The sequence below is a fragment of the Aythya marila genome (assembly GCF_965140915.1).
Source record: "Aythya marila genome assembly, chromosome: 13".
Lineage (NCBI taxonomy): Eukaryota > Metazoa > Chordata > Aves > Anseriformes > Anatidae > Aythya > Aythya marila.
This window is the reverse complement of record NC_139054.1, coordinates 4694067-4710817: the sequence shown is the minus strand read 5'-3', so window position 1 is coordinate 4710817 and position 16751 is coordinate 4694067. Positions and strand designations below refer to the sequence as shown.

Below are 16751 nucleotides of genomic sequence, written 5' to 3'. Positions count from 1 at the left end.
AACAAGGATTCTTTTCAGCACTGGGAGAGTCCAACAGAGTATTTCTTCAACAACATGACTGGCAGCAGTCACATAAAGCATGAAAGAAAACTGGCTGCAAAAGATCACCTCTATCTCACCCCCATTCGTGCACCAGAGCTCCACTACACTACGAATACCGCATCAAACTGCTTCGCCTCCTCCTCTTGCAAGTCAAAAGCCAAACTTCACTCAGGTCTGCCAGTAAGCTGATATCTGGCCCTAAACCCAAACTCTCTGCCTCCCTGCAACACTTGCCATAAGCAACAAAACAGGAGGAGCCTATCCCTCCACAATGATTCATTAGCTGTTCAGCAGTAACAGACTTAACAAAACACTCTCCTCAACAGTTGTGTGCCTGCATACAAGGAGTTACTGTCTATTAGTAACTATGGACCATAGCAAGCTCCTGTGGTCCTGTACATAAACATTATTGATTGCAGACACAGATCAATGAATGCCTAATGATTGTGATTAGCAACTGTCTGGATAGAGGCGTTGGGAGTTTGGGCCATGCAGTACCTGGAAACAGGCCGGGCACACGCTGCGTCTGGAGACGTTTTGCATAGTAAGGACGTAAAAGGCTATGTGTTTGAGAGTAACACTTGAGGGATTTCACTACACTACAAGGCCTGTATGTTTGCAGGTAGCAGCTTTCTCTCTGCATGGATATAAATACCGTGCAAGTATAACTACAGAGAACTTACCTCTTAAGAACCACCAGCAATGTTAGCAAATTGTAATTGGCTGTACAGATTATACTACAAAAGCCTACACAGTTAGCATCACAACTAATTTAAAAATAATAACACTAAAACATGAACAAAGTTAGCAATAATAGAGATGTGTGTTTTTTTCATTTCTATTTCAAAATCCCTATGCTGTGTTTGCCTTGTGCTTTTGGAGTAAACATGCCTTTAAAACAAGCCTAAACGCTAGGATCACACATATTTAGTTTTTAAACCTAGAGACTAAACAGGAGAATTTTTATTTGGGCAGATTGCTTACAGACTGAAAATACATGGCAGAGCCTACTCTAGACTACAATAACACCATAATTACAGATCAGAGGTTGTAACCTTTGCCTGGTTCTCTCCATCTTTGCCAGAAAACTCTCAACTTTGGCATTACAGATTCACTGCCACCTTTAGCAACAAGTGAACCTTGAAAAGCAGAGGTAGTTTCTTGTGTCAGGAAGAGGTACTGTGCCAAATAAATTACTGTTTTGCTGCTGAAAGAAACATGCCCCCACATCCATAAAAAGCATCAGCAATCTTCCCCTGAGAATTTGCAAACGAAGACTGATCCTCCAGGTTTATCCTCCCACCTCTTTTTTTTTTTTTTTTTTTTTTTTTTACCTCAACCCTGCTCCAGCTCCTCTTCTTGTACAGTCCCAACCCTTATCCTTGGAACAGCAACGTCCAGTATCACCTACAATATGAACTGGCTCTTTCCTTCCTTCGAGTCACTCAGAAGCTACACATCAATGCATGGTTCAGTACACTGATAGAAAGGGAACAAACAGCAAGGGTGGATCTGAACTTCTGTGTGTCATCAGATTATAACTGTTTTGCGTAATACACAAATACAAGACCAAAGAATCCAAACCGCTTTGTGCTAAGGAACAGATATGTTGCATATTAATCTCCCAATTTCTTAAGTTTTTTTTTATTTTTATTTTTTTTCATGATTAGGTATTGCTGTCTTTTTGGATAAATCATTACAATTTAATAGGTTGATTTTTCAAACCTCCCTTTCAAAATAGCACTCCACAAACTTCAGAGGATGCTCACAGTTTTCTTGACACACCATTCAGAAACTGGTTTGGTTTTGTGAAGTTTTGCAGTCTTTTAAGCATGTCAGAAACAGAAACTGAAGGAAATACAATTTTGGCATTTGTACCCTAGAACAAAAGCTGATTTAGGATCCTGAAAGTTTAATTAAAAGGACACTGTTAACAACGGTTAACAGCAAAACAAATCATTTTGGCATATGATGTTAAGAACTGCAAAACTACCTGTTCCAGTGTTTCTTTAGATTGATTCTGTTAAAACATACAGAAACCACCATTGAAGAAAAAAGCATTATGAGAAAAGTTTTTCCAGCCTACCTGTGGCTGAGTCCAAGGCTCCAGTGTTGCTTCTTTTAAAGGAGTTTGTGGTCTTCCCATTTCTTTTGTGTGCTGTTAGGAGAGAAAAGTATGTATTAGGTTATACGTTCAACTACTTTATCAGTATTCAGCATTAATTTCCCTTGAGGGAATAAAACAACACTTATGCACAAAATTCATACAAAATAATCATAACATTTGTCGACTGCATACATTCTGAGTAGACTGCAGGTCTGATATTTTTGCAGCCAATTAACCTAATTTTCATAGAGCACCTTTAACTTTCCAGGTGTGGGGGTGCACACCTCCATCTGTGAGTAGAGATGGAAAACCTCAAACAAAAGTCTGAAGTCATCTGTTAACACAGCAAGATTCAGGAGCAAAATTTCAGAGAGAACACAGCTCTGTTTTTTCTGCCATTTCCTGCCTAGGCTGTGCTGTGTTGAATGCACACCTTAAGAGAAGGACAGAGACTTAACTAAAATAGGTGAATTTAAATTGTTCCACAGAAATTTAAAAATCCACTTATTTAAGTTGAATTAAACTTAAGTAGGTGAATTAAAAGAAATCCCATGGAAGAATGATTTCAAGTCTGCATTATTTGTGCAGACAAGTCACATTTTCAGATGATAGCCCTTGCCTCTCCTTAATGCTCTTCCTAGCTGGAGCCCAGAAGACTGAGCAGTTAATAGCTTGTTTTCTCCAGCTTTTCACTACGTTGGAATTTTTTCAAGATCGACCACCATAAAGCAGAACTCTGTATAATCAAATAGATTAAAGTGATCTTCAGAGAATTAGATTTGCTGACCCTTCATACTTCCATTTTTATTTTTATTTTTTAATATTACCAAAGCATTCTGCAAATACTTGTTAATATATGTAATTGCTCTGTTTCAGTAATAAATATGTGAGATTTGTAAGCACTGGGACTAAGCACTGAACAGTATGTCAGCTCCTTTTAATTTTCTCTGTATGAATTTCCCAGGGAAGGAACTTTGCACACTGCTGCATAAATAAAAAGAAGTTGACTATATTTTCTTTCTACCTAATTTCTTTCAGTCATAAAATGGAAACAATGAAGTTCACAGAACAGGTCTTGTGCTGAAATAAACTATTTAAGTGTCAGGATCTTCCTCCTCCAGAAATACATCTCTAACATGCTAACTGTTGGATAAGGCCTTTGACAATATTCAATATAAATAGCATCTTATCCAGGTCTCACATGAGAGCGATCTAAATGCCCATTGAGACTTCAAGGATTGACAAAGAGAAGAAGAGATATGCCAGCGGATTTTCTGTCATATACAGTAAAATACAGTCACTTAAAAGGAAACATTTTTTTAATATACAGAACTTGTGGGCAACTTCAGTTAGCATGGAACATTCACAGGTCTCATTTCAAAAAAAAACAAAACACACCTTATTAAATGGCAATTTTGTTTTGGCAGGTTCAGTTGCCTGTAATAATAGATTACAGACAATCATTTTTACCATTTTTGTTGTGTTATATTTTGGGGTAGCAACTGAACATGATTCATTCTTGAAATAGAACAATAAGTGCATTTCAAAAGAAAAAAAGAAATAACCACAGATTTAGTGAATGCTATACAAAGTTAAAATGAATGCATCTGGAAAGGGAAGGTTGTGTTTTTCATATGTTCAAAAGCAAATGTATTCTACCTTATAATCTTTCTTTAAATGTAATAATCAAGCATAAAAGGGACCCAAACGCATACTGAAAATTATTAAACATACCAATTGTGGTGCCAAGTTACCATAATAATTCCATATGGAATAGCCTGCCAGGAACTGACATTAAAAATCTGAGTATTTCTTTACAAATAGTTTCTCTTGGAATTGCACATCTTTTTTTTTTTTTTTTTCTTTCTTTTTTTTTTTTTTTTTTTTAAATAGAACATTTGTCCAGTTAGTTTTACTTTAGAGCAGAGGGGAAAAGCAAGAAGCAAGTGTATGAATCACAGAATCATTAACTTTGGAAAAGTCCCCCTACCACCAATATCAACCAGTAAACCACGTCCCTAAAATGAGATCATAAAGGATGCTGAAGTACACTTAGGCGAGACAATACCCAAAACTCTTGAGTAACACTTTAAAACAATGCTCTAAATGTTAGATACAACTTAATGAAGACTTGATCACCTCTTAACGCTGAGCTTCTTACAGACCAGCACCTTGTTCTCTTCATTTGCTTCCTACTGTTCCCTCTGCCCAGCACCCACGTATACCCTTTCATTCCTCCAAAGACAAGCATCAGAAAGTACACAACACAGCAAGAGTGACAGATAAAGCAGATTCTGGAGCAACTACCCATCTGTCAGTAGCCTGCATCCTGTAACACTGTAAGGAAGTACACAAACAAACAAAAACAAGCAAACAAACAAAACCAACCAAGCAGTCACTGCTCTCAGCCCACTGAGGTTTTTCACACAAGGTACTGAATCACAACAGGGGATTCAGTAAAACATCTTCCTTCTAGCTCTCATTCCATTTTTACAATGTTTCAGAACTAAAAGAACGAAAGCTCAGGAAATTAAAGGCTCTACCACGATACCAGTCTGGTTTCCACAAAGAACCAGGCAGTCTCTTTGCACTGCTACTTTTCATTGAAGAAAAAATAAAAAAAAGAAAGAAGAAGAAAAAAAAAAAAGACATGACATCCATGTGAGCTGTGGCTATACACAAGGTAGCTTACAATTCCCAACCAGTACTTGGGCTGCTAACAAGCAGCACATCTGCTTTAGCTTCAAACTCAGCATGTTGCAAAACTCAAATTGTGCAAATACCTGTTCTGAACTACATGCTACTCTAGCAACTGTGCTTTCAGTCTATGCACTGCCTACTTACAGCTCGCTGAGACACATTCTTCATGGATCATGTAAGTAGTGCTTATCCACAAGTTCTCTTTTCCCGTTTATAAGAGGAAGAATGTGGTAATGACAGACAATCCTCCTGTGAGCGTCTTCCTTCCAGCACAGATAAAAAAGCTCTTACTAAATGCAGGAAGCTTTTGGAAGCCTTTATCCCCCCATTTTGCTTGAAGCATCTTCCTACAACCTTCTGCAGTTTCTACAATTTCTCAAAAGAAACAATACGAATATGCCCACAGTCTTTTGTTTATGTTCCCTCTACTTCCTCAATTTGACATTTAAGTTTCACACATAGAAGAAAATTGTACTCATAATGAGATAAAGATGGAATGATTTCAACCTGGATATTACATTATGGTTTCAGCAGTGCCATTAAAGCTCCCTTAGCTCTTGTACATGCACAGATTAGATTTTTTTTCTAGCAGGCAAGCATGACTTCTAGAATAAATTAGGTTCTTTTCATTTTTGATGAAACACCTGTCATTTCTGCTACAGCCAGCTACCATTCCGCAAGCACAGGGCGTATCTGGACATCTGATTCAGTACCCACCATTCATTCAACACTTTACCCGTCCTCTTGAGTAGACAGAGACTCGTTTTGTTCTACATCATTACTTGATATCTTGTATAGCTGCCCTGTTATAGGCTCTAGTAGAAGCAAACAAACAAACAAACAAACAAACCAACCACCAAGGGTCTCACTGGCTTTAAAAGTTTCCTCTATCTTAGGGATCCCTTTTGCCTAGTGAGAAATGCACTATTCCCCAAGGCCAGGCAATCCTGTCCATTTGCAGAAAGTCCAGATTTCGGTTATTTTCACTGAGACAGCAAGAAAGAAACTTTAGTTTATTGAGTCATCACATGGCCAACCACATCAGTCATCTTCTACAAGACCACCTACAAATTACCCTGATCAACTATGTCAGCAATCAATAAAGTCCAGTGTAACGGTGAGGCAGTAAAAACACTGTGCACAAAATATTTTGCTGATATTTGGAATTGTCTATTTGTAACAGCAAAACAAAGTGTTAACATTCAATCAATGTAATTATTAATCTTTTCTTTAGGCAAAAATGAAATTCATCATGAAAATTTCCTGTTGTTTATTAGGAACAATAACTTAATGAACATATAATTACTTATGACAGCTTGGCAGGTAATATCCACACATACAAAATCTACAAGAGAAAATAAATTTTAAACTTGAATCTAAAGGTCATGTAAGTCATCATTTTAAGACAGGATTCATTTTTATCTTTAAGTTGCCATACTAACAGTCTCCATTCTGAAATACGAGGGGGTAATCTCTTATGCAATTGAAATTTCTCAAACTAATTTTACAACTGTATGTGCAGAGATCTCCCTTCTGATGGTACCTTCCCCCTACACTGTTCAGCTCCCAGTGTCCGTACAGGTTAGGTTGAGCCAAAACAAGACACTGCTAATTTGCTCAACCTATTTTCTCCAGCAGGCTCAGCCCTGTGCTCACTCTGCCCTGCAGCACAGTTCCAGTGCTCTCTGCCTTATTGCCTTGGACGTTGCCCCACCAGTCCATTGCCTAGGTTAGGGAGGTGGGATACAGCTGCCTGAGGAAGAAGGAGGCCCATTCCACATCATCCTGTGTGACAGCCACCTAACGAGCTCTCCCTTTCGCCTGCCTCTCTCACACAGCACATCGCAGCAGAAGCAGTAAAGAGAGCAGGCTGCCAGGTCCATCTGCACGTGGGAACAACACCCTGCTACTTGGGAGTCACTGGAGGCCGGCTGCATCCCTTCACCTCTCCAGCCAGGATTCCTGAGCCATCAGGCTTACCTCTGGTGCAAAATGCGTCCTCTGAAACCATAGGAAAATTCTTCCCCTTTAGCTAGGAAGAAGTTAAATGATGTTCAATTGGTTGGCCTCAGCTTCACAAATAGCTTTTAAAATAATTATTAAAAAATAATAATAACTTGACCCATGGATATGACTGATTTTTCAATGACTATCACTTTTCCAGTCCACAAAGGAATTTTCTCTGGCTCTCAAACTTTTTATTCCAGTACTAGCTACTGGATTTGTTCAGCTAGGAGTCAGCTCCTTTTCATTCCACTTCCGTATTGACAGGTTTTTGCTTTTCTTAAGAGAAAAGCTGAATTTATTAGAGTTAAAAAGTAAAGAAAAAGTTACGACATGACAATTTTGTTTTATGTATTTTGATTTCTGGAAAAGCCCTAAAATTATCTAGACAGATACTACTACCAATAATACTAATGGTTATTGATTGCTGTGAGAAGCAAAGGCAGACTGAAATTCAAAGATAATACGATGCATTTTTCTCTGGTGCCTTACAAAATTGCTATGGCAGCATTAAGATTGTCTGAGTCAAAGTGTTCCACTCTGACACTTTACAAGAAAGAAGAAAAAAAAAAGGCTTTATGAAATTGTCTTTCAAGCTGAAATACTCTATCGCTTAAAGTGAGATTTAGGAAACAAACAGCAAAAGACATTTTGTAAGTAGTGTATTAGCACTGCTACATTATCAAAGTCTGGTCGGGATTGCATATGTTTCTTTGGGGCTGCTTTTGTCTTTTGCACTTATGTTTAAAGTAAACAGACAAAAGCAACAATTCTTCAAGAGGAACTGCAGAATTTAGTGTTTTTCTGCCCCACATTATAATCAAGAAATCATGTATACTAATTTCATTGTCCAGAGAGAACATCTTTGTCATCACATTGAGAGAGAGAAATGCTATAAGCCTGAGAAGGAGATAATCTCCATTAACAATGCCATGTTCCTGCCTGTGAGTTGATTTCAGGTAATTGGATTCCTGCAATCTCCTCCTTCAGCCTCCTGTGATCCTTCACGTGAAAGGTGATCAGACAGGTTAATTTGAGTGAAAAATTTAATTTGATGGAACATACTGATAGGAAAAAACAAACAAACAAAAACAACAACAACAACAACAAAAACCACTTTGCTCCATACTTCCAAGCTTTAGATAAATAAGAAAATAAATCTGTATGAGATAGAAGTATGTGGGAAAGCCATAGCTGAAATCAATATGATAGTAGTGATTCACATGGGAATGTTTTTGCTGTCTGAGAAACACATTAGGCGTGCCTTTTGCCAAAGAACAAAAAGACAATTTAGAACTACAGATTAAACCCACTGTGGAGCTATCAGCAGGGAACCCACAGTCTAGATCTCTGAAATGTGATTTAGGCACAACGAGAACAATCAGCTTTCCACGCCAAACAGCCACCTGGAATTTATGCAACTTCTACATTGCTTTGGCTATAACTGTGATTCCCTTTCTGAAAATATCAAAATGCCTTCTGATGTTGCTGTATGTCTTCCCCGTGCTTCCTTGGCCTCAAATGCCACAATTTAACCCAGCAAGTCTCTAATGGTTCTGCCAACAGGCAGCTTTTATCTTGCAATTACCTCTTCAAAGATGTAATAAATCACCTAGTGCATATACAGCCAGACAGCAATTATAAGGGCATGATTTCCAGAGGTGCTGCACACCCACAGCCTCCATTATTTAGAGCTGTTATACTATTACTTTAGAAAAAGCAGCCCCTCACTTATTACCTTCTTTTGTTGCAATGTATCTTTGAGTAAAGCGGGTGTCTGGTAGGAGACAGGGAAATGGATGATAAGGGCCAGCTGTGGGGTGGGGATGAGTGACTACAGCATCCTAGGAAAGCTCAGGGGTTTAACAAAGCCTGACATGAGATTTGCCAGATGGTTCTGTACCGGATTGTAAAACTTTAAACTAATCTTCATTTAAGAGTTTTAAGGGCTGTATCCCTCTTATAAAGCCTCTTGCTCTTTTGCCTGGTTGATTCTGGTAAATTATAGATCAGACTTTAGAAAACTGCTTCCATGAACAGCAGCTCCTTAAATCTCAGCTAAACTGAGCAAGAAGATTACATGTTATTATGATGTAGCACAGCAGGATTTTTGTACAGCAAACATAATGATGTAGAGAAGGATAAAACTATCATTCTGCGCAAGGAGGTCATCCATACAAGAACAATGCTTTTTATACTGCCAGCAAATTCCTACATGAGGAATCTTCACAAGGCAAAATTCTTTTCTTAGTGTTCTGTAAAGAAAACCATCCATAAGCAAAAGCCAAATCTCTATTTCAAGATCTAATGATCAAGCATCTTACAGGAAAGGAGAGGTCATTTGGGAGAAATTATTCCAAACATTACTAGAAAAAGTATCTATTTCAAGGGCAATTTTAGGGTAAATGCATCCTATTGTCTTTATGCAAGGAGAAAGGATTCCCTCTGAATCCCCAGGGAAATGTCAGATACTGTATGTGGTATTAAAAATTAAAATGCTCACTAATCTTACAAGTGCACATATACACTTTTAATTGTAAATGAAATACACTTCACATGGAAAAGCACAAAGCAATGTCAGTCTAGTAATGGGTAGAAATTCTTTCTACCTGCTGTCAGTATTTGTAATCTTAGACAGTATCTTCACAATTGCTCAGTTACAAATTATAGTAGAGGGAATTTATAGACTGTAGGCACTAAATGATGGCAGAGTTGAAGTGGGAGAAATGGAGAAGAAAAACAAGTGTTTGGTAACTAGTTATAGCAAAATTTCAATAATCAAGACACTGAAACCATCAGGTTTACAGACCTGATATTGTAATATCATTACACTTTTGACCTAAAAACCTTTTGAACAGCTGATACAAATATTTAAGTCTGTTTGATTTGAGTCAGCAGCTCTCCTTTTCATTTTCTGTACATGATTTTCTGTACATGATTTTGAATGCAATAGAGTAATGTCAAATGACTTCCCCTTTCCCTCTCTTTTTAATTGAAACATTATTTCCTGCACATGAAAGCTTTAGACTTAAAAGCAATCAGGTGTGATATTCACAGCTCTGGGCTTTTCAAAATGTCACACAGGGGAATTATATGGATTTATCCTAAAGCTCTCTGTAAGAACATCAGCATTCTGGAATGCCTAAGAAAATTTCTTATCTATGATAATATGCTATTCATGACTTTGTTGTTCAGCTGATTTTATTACATTTAAACAGCGATCAGATACTGTTTCACATCTGTTTTATCTTGCACATCATTGCTAACATATTTAAACAAGTTTCCCCGATTTCAGAAATGATAAAAAATTCTTAGTCAATGCATAGCTAAATTCCTTCTGACTGTAAGAACAAATGTATTCCCGCAAATACAGTAAATCCTAAAGGAGCAAAATTACTTTAAATTTTTATAAACATGGAACTTTTTTTCAGATTGTATATATATCTCAGTGATAATAGCTGATAAAATATGCTCACACGACATGTTTTGACTTGAAAGTATTTACATATATAAAACTAATGTGACATTGTATGCTAAGGTATTCTTACATCAAGTGAAATGGATAAAAAAGAGGAAAATATATAACAGCTTGTTTTAGTTGCTTGAGCTCTACTCAGCTTTTAAAGAATGAATATAAATGTACACAAATCCATTTTGTGACTCAGTTATAAAGCATCATGTTAAAAATGTAATACATGCTAGCATAACTGTGAATTTTTACATTCTTGCATATTTTCTCCAAAATTGTTAAAATTCACATTTCTTGCTATGTCTCTTCAGAAAAAGTTTCTCTTTCTGTAAGTTATCCAGGAAATACAGCATAACCTCTGCCAGTATCCACCTTGTCCAAATGTTTTGTTTTTTTTTTTTTTTTTTACAGTTTGTCATCTTTTTTTCTTGATGGTGTGACTAAGTTCTACTTTACAGAAATCCAGCTTCTTCTAGAGAACATTTGCAATTTAAATTGTTCTCTCTATTTCAACATAAAGCCAGAATTGGATAAAGGTGTTAAATGCTAAGACTTTCTAGTCTTTTTTTTTTTTTTTTTTAACTTTACTAATCAAGCAAACTAAAATTACATTATCAGAGGCAGCCAGGACTAGCCAGGACCTGGCTGATGAAGAAAGGCCTGAATGGGAATCTCACACGCTGATTACAGCCAGGACAGAATGGCTGACAAACTTGTGTACTTTAAGCTTTGAAGTGTGGCAGAACTAAGGAAAATGTGCCACCTTAAATTAGATTTTTCCTGAAAGTTGATAAATAGGCTTACTTATAAAGAATAGCAAGACTAATCTGCAATTCTCCTGACATTAGAAACAACATCTACAGAAGCCTTGTTGGATCATCAGCTTTTTTCATTTGATGTCATCCTATTTATATTCCTTATCCCCAGTTGTGACTATTTGTCTTATAAATTGTGTTTGATTTTTCTAGTGCATATTGTAGTTCTTAGTATACTAAGTAAAAAAAAAGTCAGACTGTGGCAAAAGAATGTCCAGAACAAGTACTTGTACCATAAATAATCCCTCAAGAGATTAAAAAAAAAAAAAAAAAAAAAAAAAGTGTTTGGAAATAAATTTTTCTCTTATCAATTCTCTAAGTAAATTATTCAGCATGTATCCTAACCGGTGGCACAGAATTCAGATTAAGTTACACAGTGTAACTTTTAAAATAGGGAGGAAGAGGGAAATGCATGTAGGAGTCAGCAAAGATAATTATAGGTAGGCATACATCCATCTACTCTACAGCAGATAGATGCAAAGTAGATTCATCACCCAGCTTAAGTCAAGAATGTCTGCATGCTATGCCAACAGAACTTGTGAAAAATACATACTGGTGTTTTTGCAACCATAAACAGATGTAATCGTATTCTTCTGTCCTTTGTTACTTTAGTTGTGGTCAGGATAGAGCTTGAAATGTCAATATTATTACAGTAAAATCTATTTTAATTTGTATTACACTCTTGTTAACCAAAAGAAACCAGTCCCTGTCTGCCTCTACAATTCCTTCCCTTTTATTGTACAACTATGCACATTGGCTTTCCAACAACATAAGCAACACATAAATATATATTTACTTGTTCCAATGGTGAGACTAGTATCCACAGCTATGAACCCTATCTTCACCCTATGTCTGGAAACCCTTCTAAAGTTACAAGAAAAATCCTACTTTCATATTATTTGTTTAGCTGTGCTAATAGAGAATGCTGTCAAGGGAATAATAATTCTACTACAGAAAGTATTCTGAAATTGTAACCTTTTTTCAGCCAAACATAATAAATAATAACAGTAATAACTTCTCTTGCTGACCTACATAAATCTGTCTGCTATGCCACTCTGGAAGAAGGGAACCTACAATTTATCAGAAACTTTGCCAGGCTGTGGATGTCATCTTTCAGGCTGTGGTACCATGCTGACAGAAGTACAGATATTTAACCCCAGTTAAACTGTCCTCCTTTTTCGTTTATTTTGTAGAAAAAAAAAAAAAAAGTACATCACAGTGGACTAAGGAAAATATATAAAAAAGGGAAAATATCAAAAGAGCTACTGAACGGAGTTTTTATACATGCTAAGCTAAGTGGCAGACTGGTTATTCAGAGGTTTTGCTTTAATTCTTCCAGGTGATGCATTCCACACATAATTTGAGCTTTTAAGAATAGTTGTTAAGATAAAAATGATTGGAGAATCATTCTGATGGAAGTTGAGGGGTTTGCACATCTTACTTAATAGAAGAGATTTGCAAATAAGCATTTGGAATGTGAAAAGCAATGTCGAAAACATATAGAATTGCCCTCACTGCATTTCTGAACATTGAATTGCTATTTGTCTTACACTAAGCACACTTTCAGCGAAATAATATATGGGAGTGAAATCATACACAGTGGCCACTTATTAATTTATTAGAAAGTGCATTTTTCTGTCCATATGCAGCAGACTGGGCAAAATGTCACTTACAAAGATTGAGATAATTTTCTAAAAGGTTGTGCAAGTCTTCTATGATCTTCTGTAATACACATGATTTATGTATGAGACCAAACATTCAGTTATCTCAGGATTATTACACTAAACTTGCCAGTGTAAGTTCAACATCCTGAGTAATAAGAAACACTCTCACAATTTACATGATAGCAGCCCTTAGACCTTTTCAGATTATATTGTTTGTTATTCAGATTCCTGCACCCCATGTAATACTATTGAAACCAAAGATCTGAACTCACTCCGAATGACTTTTATAAGAGCAATATTAGTCCAAGGCTTACTACCAAAGCAAAACAATACAAAGCAAAACATCAACTAACAAAAAAGATCCTGGGTCAATGTTCTTTATTTTTACAGATAATTTTATTTTGTAAATGCAAGTATAGCTTAATATTTTGTGTAAATTGAAACATTACCAACAGGAAAGATCAAATAGAAGTTATTTAATTTATCTCTTTCTGAAAAAGGGAAGTGGAAATCACTTGTTCCCACAAACCTTTAAATATTCTTGTCAGTCCCATTGCAACATAAGATAAAACACTATTAGAACAAGCATGTACATACATATAGAGATATGCAGCCTCAGCAGTCCAAGGTAAAAGTAGTATTTTTCTCTTCTGTACTATTCCAAACTAATCTCAAAGACAGCAGCAGGAAAGAAAGAAGAGGCCATGTAAAAATTGTCAGCTGAACCAAATGGAATTTTCCAGGCAAGAACATACAGGCTGACTATACAAATGCACCAACTTTTCTTCCTTTTCCTTCTCTAAATAGTTGAGCACAAACAACTCAAATAGTTGAGCACAAAAAACATTTCAATATTGTTAGAGTGAAAGTCAGAAAGCAAACACCATAAACTTTTTATGTTCTTCAAAATGTCTGTGTTCCCTTCTGGTGCAGAAGGCTGCCTGGCACAAGCACAATCAGCAAGACCTACATTGGCCAGCCTAAGGAATTTATTCTGAGAACATCCTGAAACAGTCATCCAGTTCTGTTTCTTTAGCAAACAATACATTTGAATAAAAATGTATGAGAGGAACAAAAATATTACAGCTGCTCAGTCACTGGATGCTAAGAGACACTGCAGGTTAAGATACTAAAGAACTGAAAAACCTAGAGATAAATCTTTTAAAACAGGGAATTAAAAGACATTTCTTCTCCTTTATAGACATAATAAATGTAATACTAAGAAAATAATAAAAGAGATAATACTAAGAAAATTTATCAACTGAAAATTTGTAAATCACAGGTAAAACAATTAATATTAAGCAGTAAAAGATGTAAAAAATACATAAAAGTTCCCTCAAACACAGATGCTTTGATACATAGCAAAACGAGTGTGTATCACACAACTGATGGTAGAAGGACACATCAACAGGGATGGACAAAGACTTCTGAATTACTTAAGATTAAAAAAAAAAAAAAAAAAGCAAAACTGTTTTCTATGTTAAATGTGTATGATAAATATAAACCTTAAGACAAACAGACCTAATCCTGCATTGTCCTGAATCCTCTGAATGGGGAATTTTACATAACCTCCCTTCACTGTGAATGAGTACTAGAACTGTACAATATTTTATCTTTAGCTTTATGAACTAGCAATATTGGATTTTGTCTTTTATTGCAATGGTATATATATGTTAAGTGCACAATCCTGTGGTCAGATACGGGCAAGGTTTCCAACTGATTGAAAGTTATGTAAAAATAACAGAAGGTAGAAACAGACCAAAATGAGAATACACTACTAAAATTAATACATAGTTCAGCAGATTAAATTTTAGAGAACTTACTGGTTTCAGCCTTGGAAATTTGTAAAAAGAAAAAAAAAAGTTCCTTTTACTGAATACAGAATACTTTATAATCTGAATAATAATGAATACTTTATAATCAATGATCTTATGAGTGATTGTTCAGCATTTACCCTTTTTGTCATCAGTAACTGCTGCTTTGTATACTTCCTACAGTGATATGAATGTACCAAAGGGTTCGTGCTACATGAATGGTGATTACTCAGTTTGTGTAAGTAACAGAATGCTATGTGCTGACAGGTCATCAAAAGATATATTAAATCCTCAGCAGACCCATTTATGCATTATTACCTGCAAAAAGGCTACTGCTTGTGTCAGTGTTGTTCAGCCTTCCAAAACAGGTCATTTAAAAAATAAATAAAAAGCTTCATATTTCTAATCTACTCAAAAAGATAGAAGAAAGTCACATTAAGTCATAATATAATATCTGTTTACTTCCAGATGAAGTGCCAGTCCCATTCCTGCAGTTTAAAAACTTAAGTTAGTAACATTTTCTCCTAGAAGAATAGGAAAACACACATAAAGTAAGGGAAAAATCTCAGCCAAATACTATATAGTAATGCTACACAATTATTTAATTATTATTAATTATGCTGTGATGAAGTTATTAAAATATCAACAAAGCTCTCTCTTCCATGGAGTTATTTTGAAGTTTGTCACAAACTTCTTATTACAATTTATTCACCTTCTTTCATATTCTAGCTGCCACATATTCGTTCATATTATAACTTGCCATGTGTGGGTTTGTTGCATTACTTCTTACAGAAAACACTTGTAAGGCAACAAACAAGTACATCCTCATAAATCTCTGATTATCAGGAGAACTGAGGACTAAGAAAGAAACAGAGACAAATTAGAAATAGGAAAAAAAAAAAGAAAAAAAGAAAAAGAAAAAAAATAGAAACAGATTTGGGATTTCAGAATTTCCATCAGTACAAGAAGCACATCGAGCCCTTGGAAGGTATCCAGAGAAGGGCTACAAAGATGGTGAGGGGCCTGGAACACAAGTCCTATGAGGAGTGGCTTGAGGGAACTGGGGTTGTTTAGTCTGGAAAAGAGGAGGCTCATAGTTCTCTACAACTACCTGAAAGGAAGGTGTGGGGAGCTGGGGGTTGGCCTCTTCTCACAGGTAACTAGTGATAGGACTAGAGGAAATGGCTTCAAGTTGCACCAGGGGAGGTTTAGGTTGGAAATTAGGAGACTTTTCCTCTCAGAAATAGTAGTCAGGCATTGGAATGGGTTGCCCAGGGAGCTGGTAGAGTCACTGTCCCTGAGGGTGTTCAACGAAAGGTTGGACCTCGTGCTTAGGAACCTGGTTTAGTGGGTGACATCGGTAGTATGCATGAACTGCTACAAAATACAAGATTTCCAAAAATATGCAGTGTGGAAATCATTTTTCCACTTCGCTATTTAAAAGACTTTCTTACATTTAACTCTGACTGTAGAGAAGTATTCTATTGCAACATAAAACATGAATGATTCATTTTAGGAAAAACAGTTTGTTTCAGCAAAATTTAGTGTGGAAGAATCTTATAATAAAAAGCTAAAATGACTACAATGGAAATTACAGAGCTTAAGTAAAGTGTTAAATACTCATCTCATTACAAAATTTAATAATATATCACAACCAGAAATCAGATTTACTCTAAAAAATTGTAATTTCTTTCCCAGAAGCATATTTGGATTTGATTTTTATTTTCTCTTTCTTTCTCAGTCCTTAAGAAACCTTATGAAAGTATCTCTAGTTCATAAAATTTCTTCAAGCAATTTTCTGCCAACAACTGGCCTCTTTAATTTACCTCTATCCTAAATTCTCAAGCACAATAGGAGGTTCTTTGCTGCTTTGAGATCTGCATTTCATTCTGAATTCATTCATTTCAGAAATGTCCGCCTTTATCTGCATCACTTTACCTTGGGGCATCGTTTAACTTAGTCCTCCCCAGCCGCAGGTCCTAGCAGACCCTCCCACAAACATCTCGCTTCAGTAAATTGATTTGCTGCCTCCTCTAACTATCCTTCACAACAAATCAATCCTCTGACTCCTCCAACTTTTCTGAAGGCTTATCTCTGGACTGCAAGAGGAAAATTGGAATCATCCTTCTTCTCCAT

General features: G+C 36.1%; 1 protein-coding gene across 2 annotated transcripts in view; it reads right to left on the bottom strand.

The window, feature by feature from the left end:
- PCDH11X (protocadherin 11 X-linked) overlaps window positions 1–16751 on the bottom strand; it is a 472078-nt gene that overhangs the window by 244109 nt on the left and 211218 nt on the right. For both annotated transcript variants that reach the window (XM_082771004.1, XM_082771005.1), the window contains exon 5: window positions 2129–2200. In XM_082771004.1, the coding sequence (XP_082627130.1) occupies window positions 2129–2200 (72 nt within the window). The remainder of the gene's footprint in view (window positions 1–2128; window positions 2201–16751) is intronic.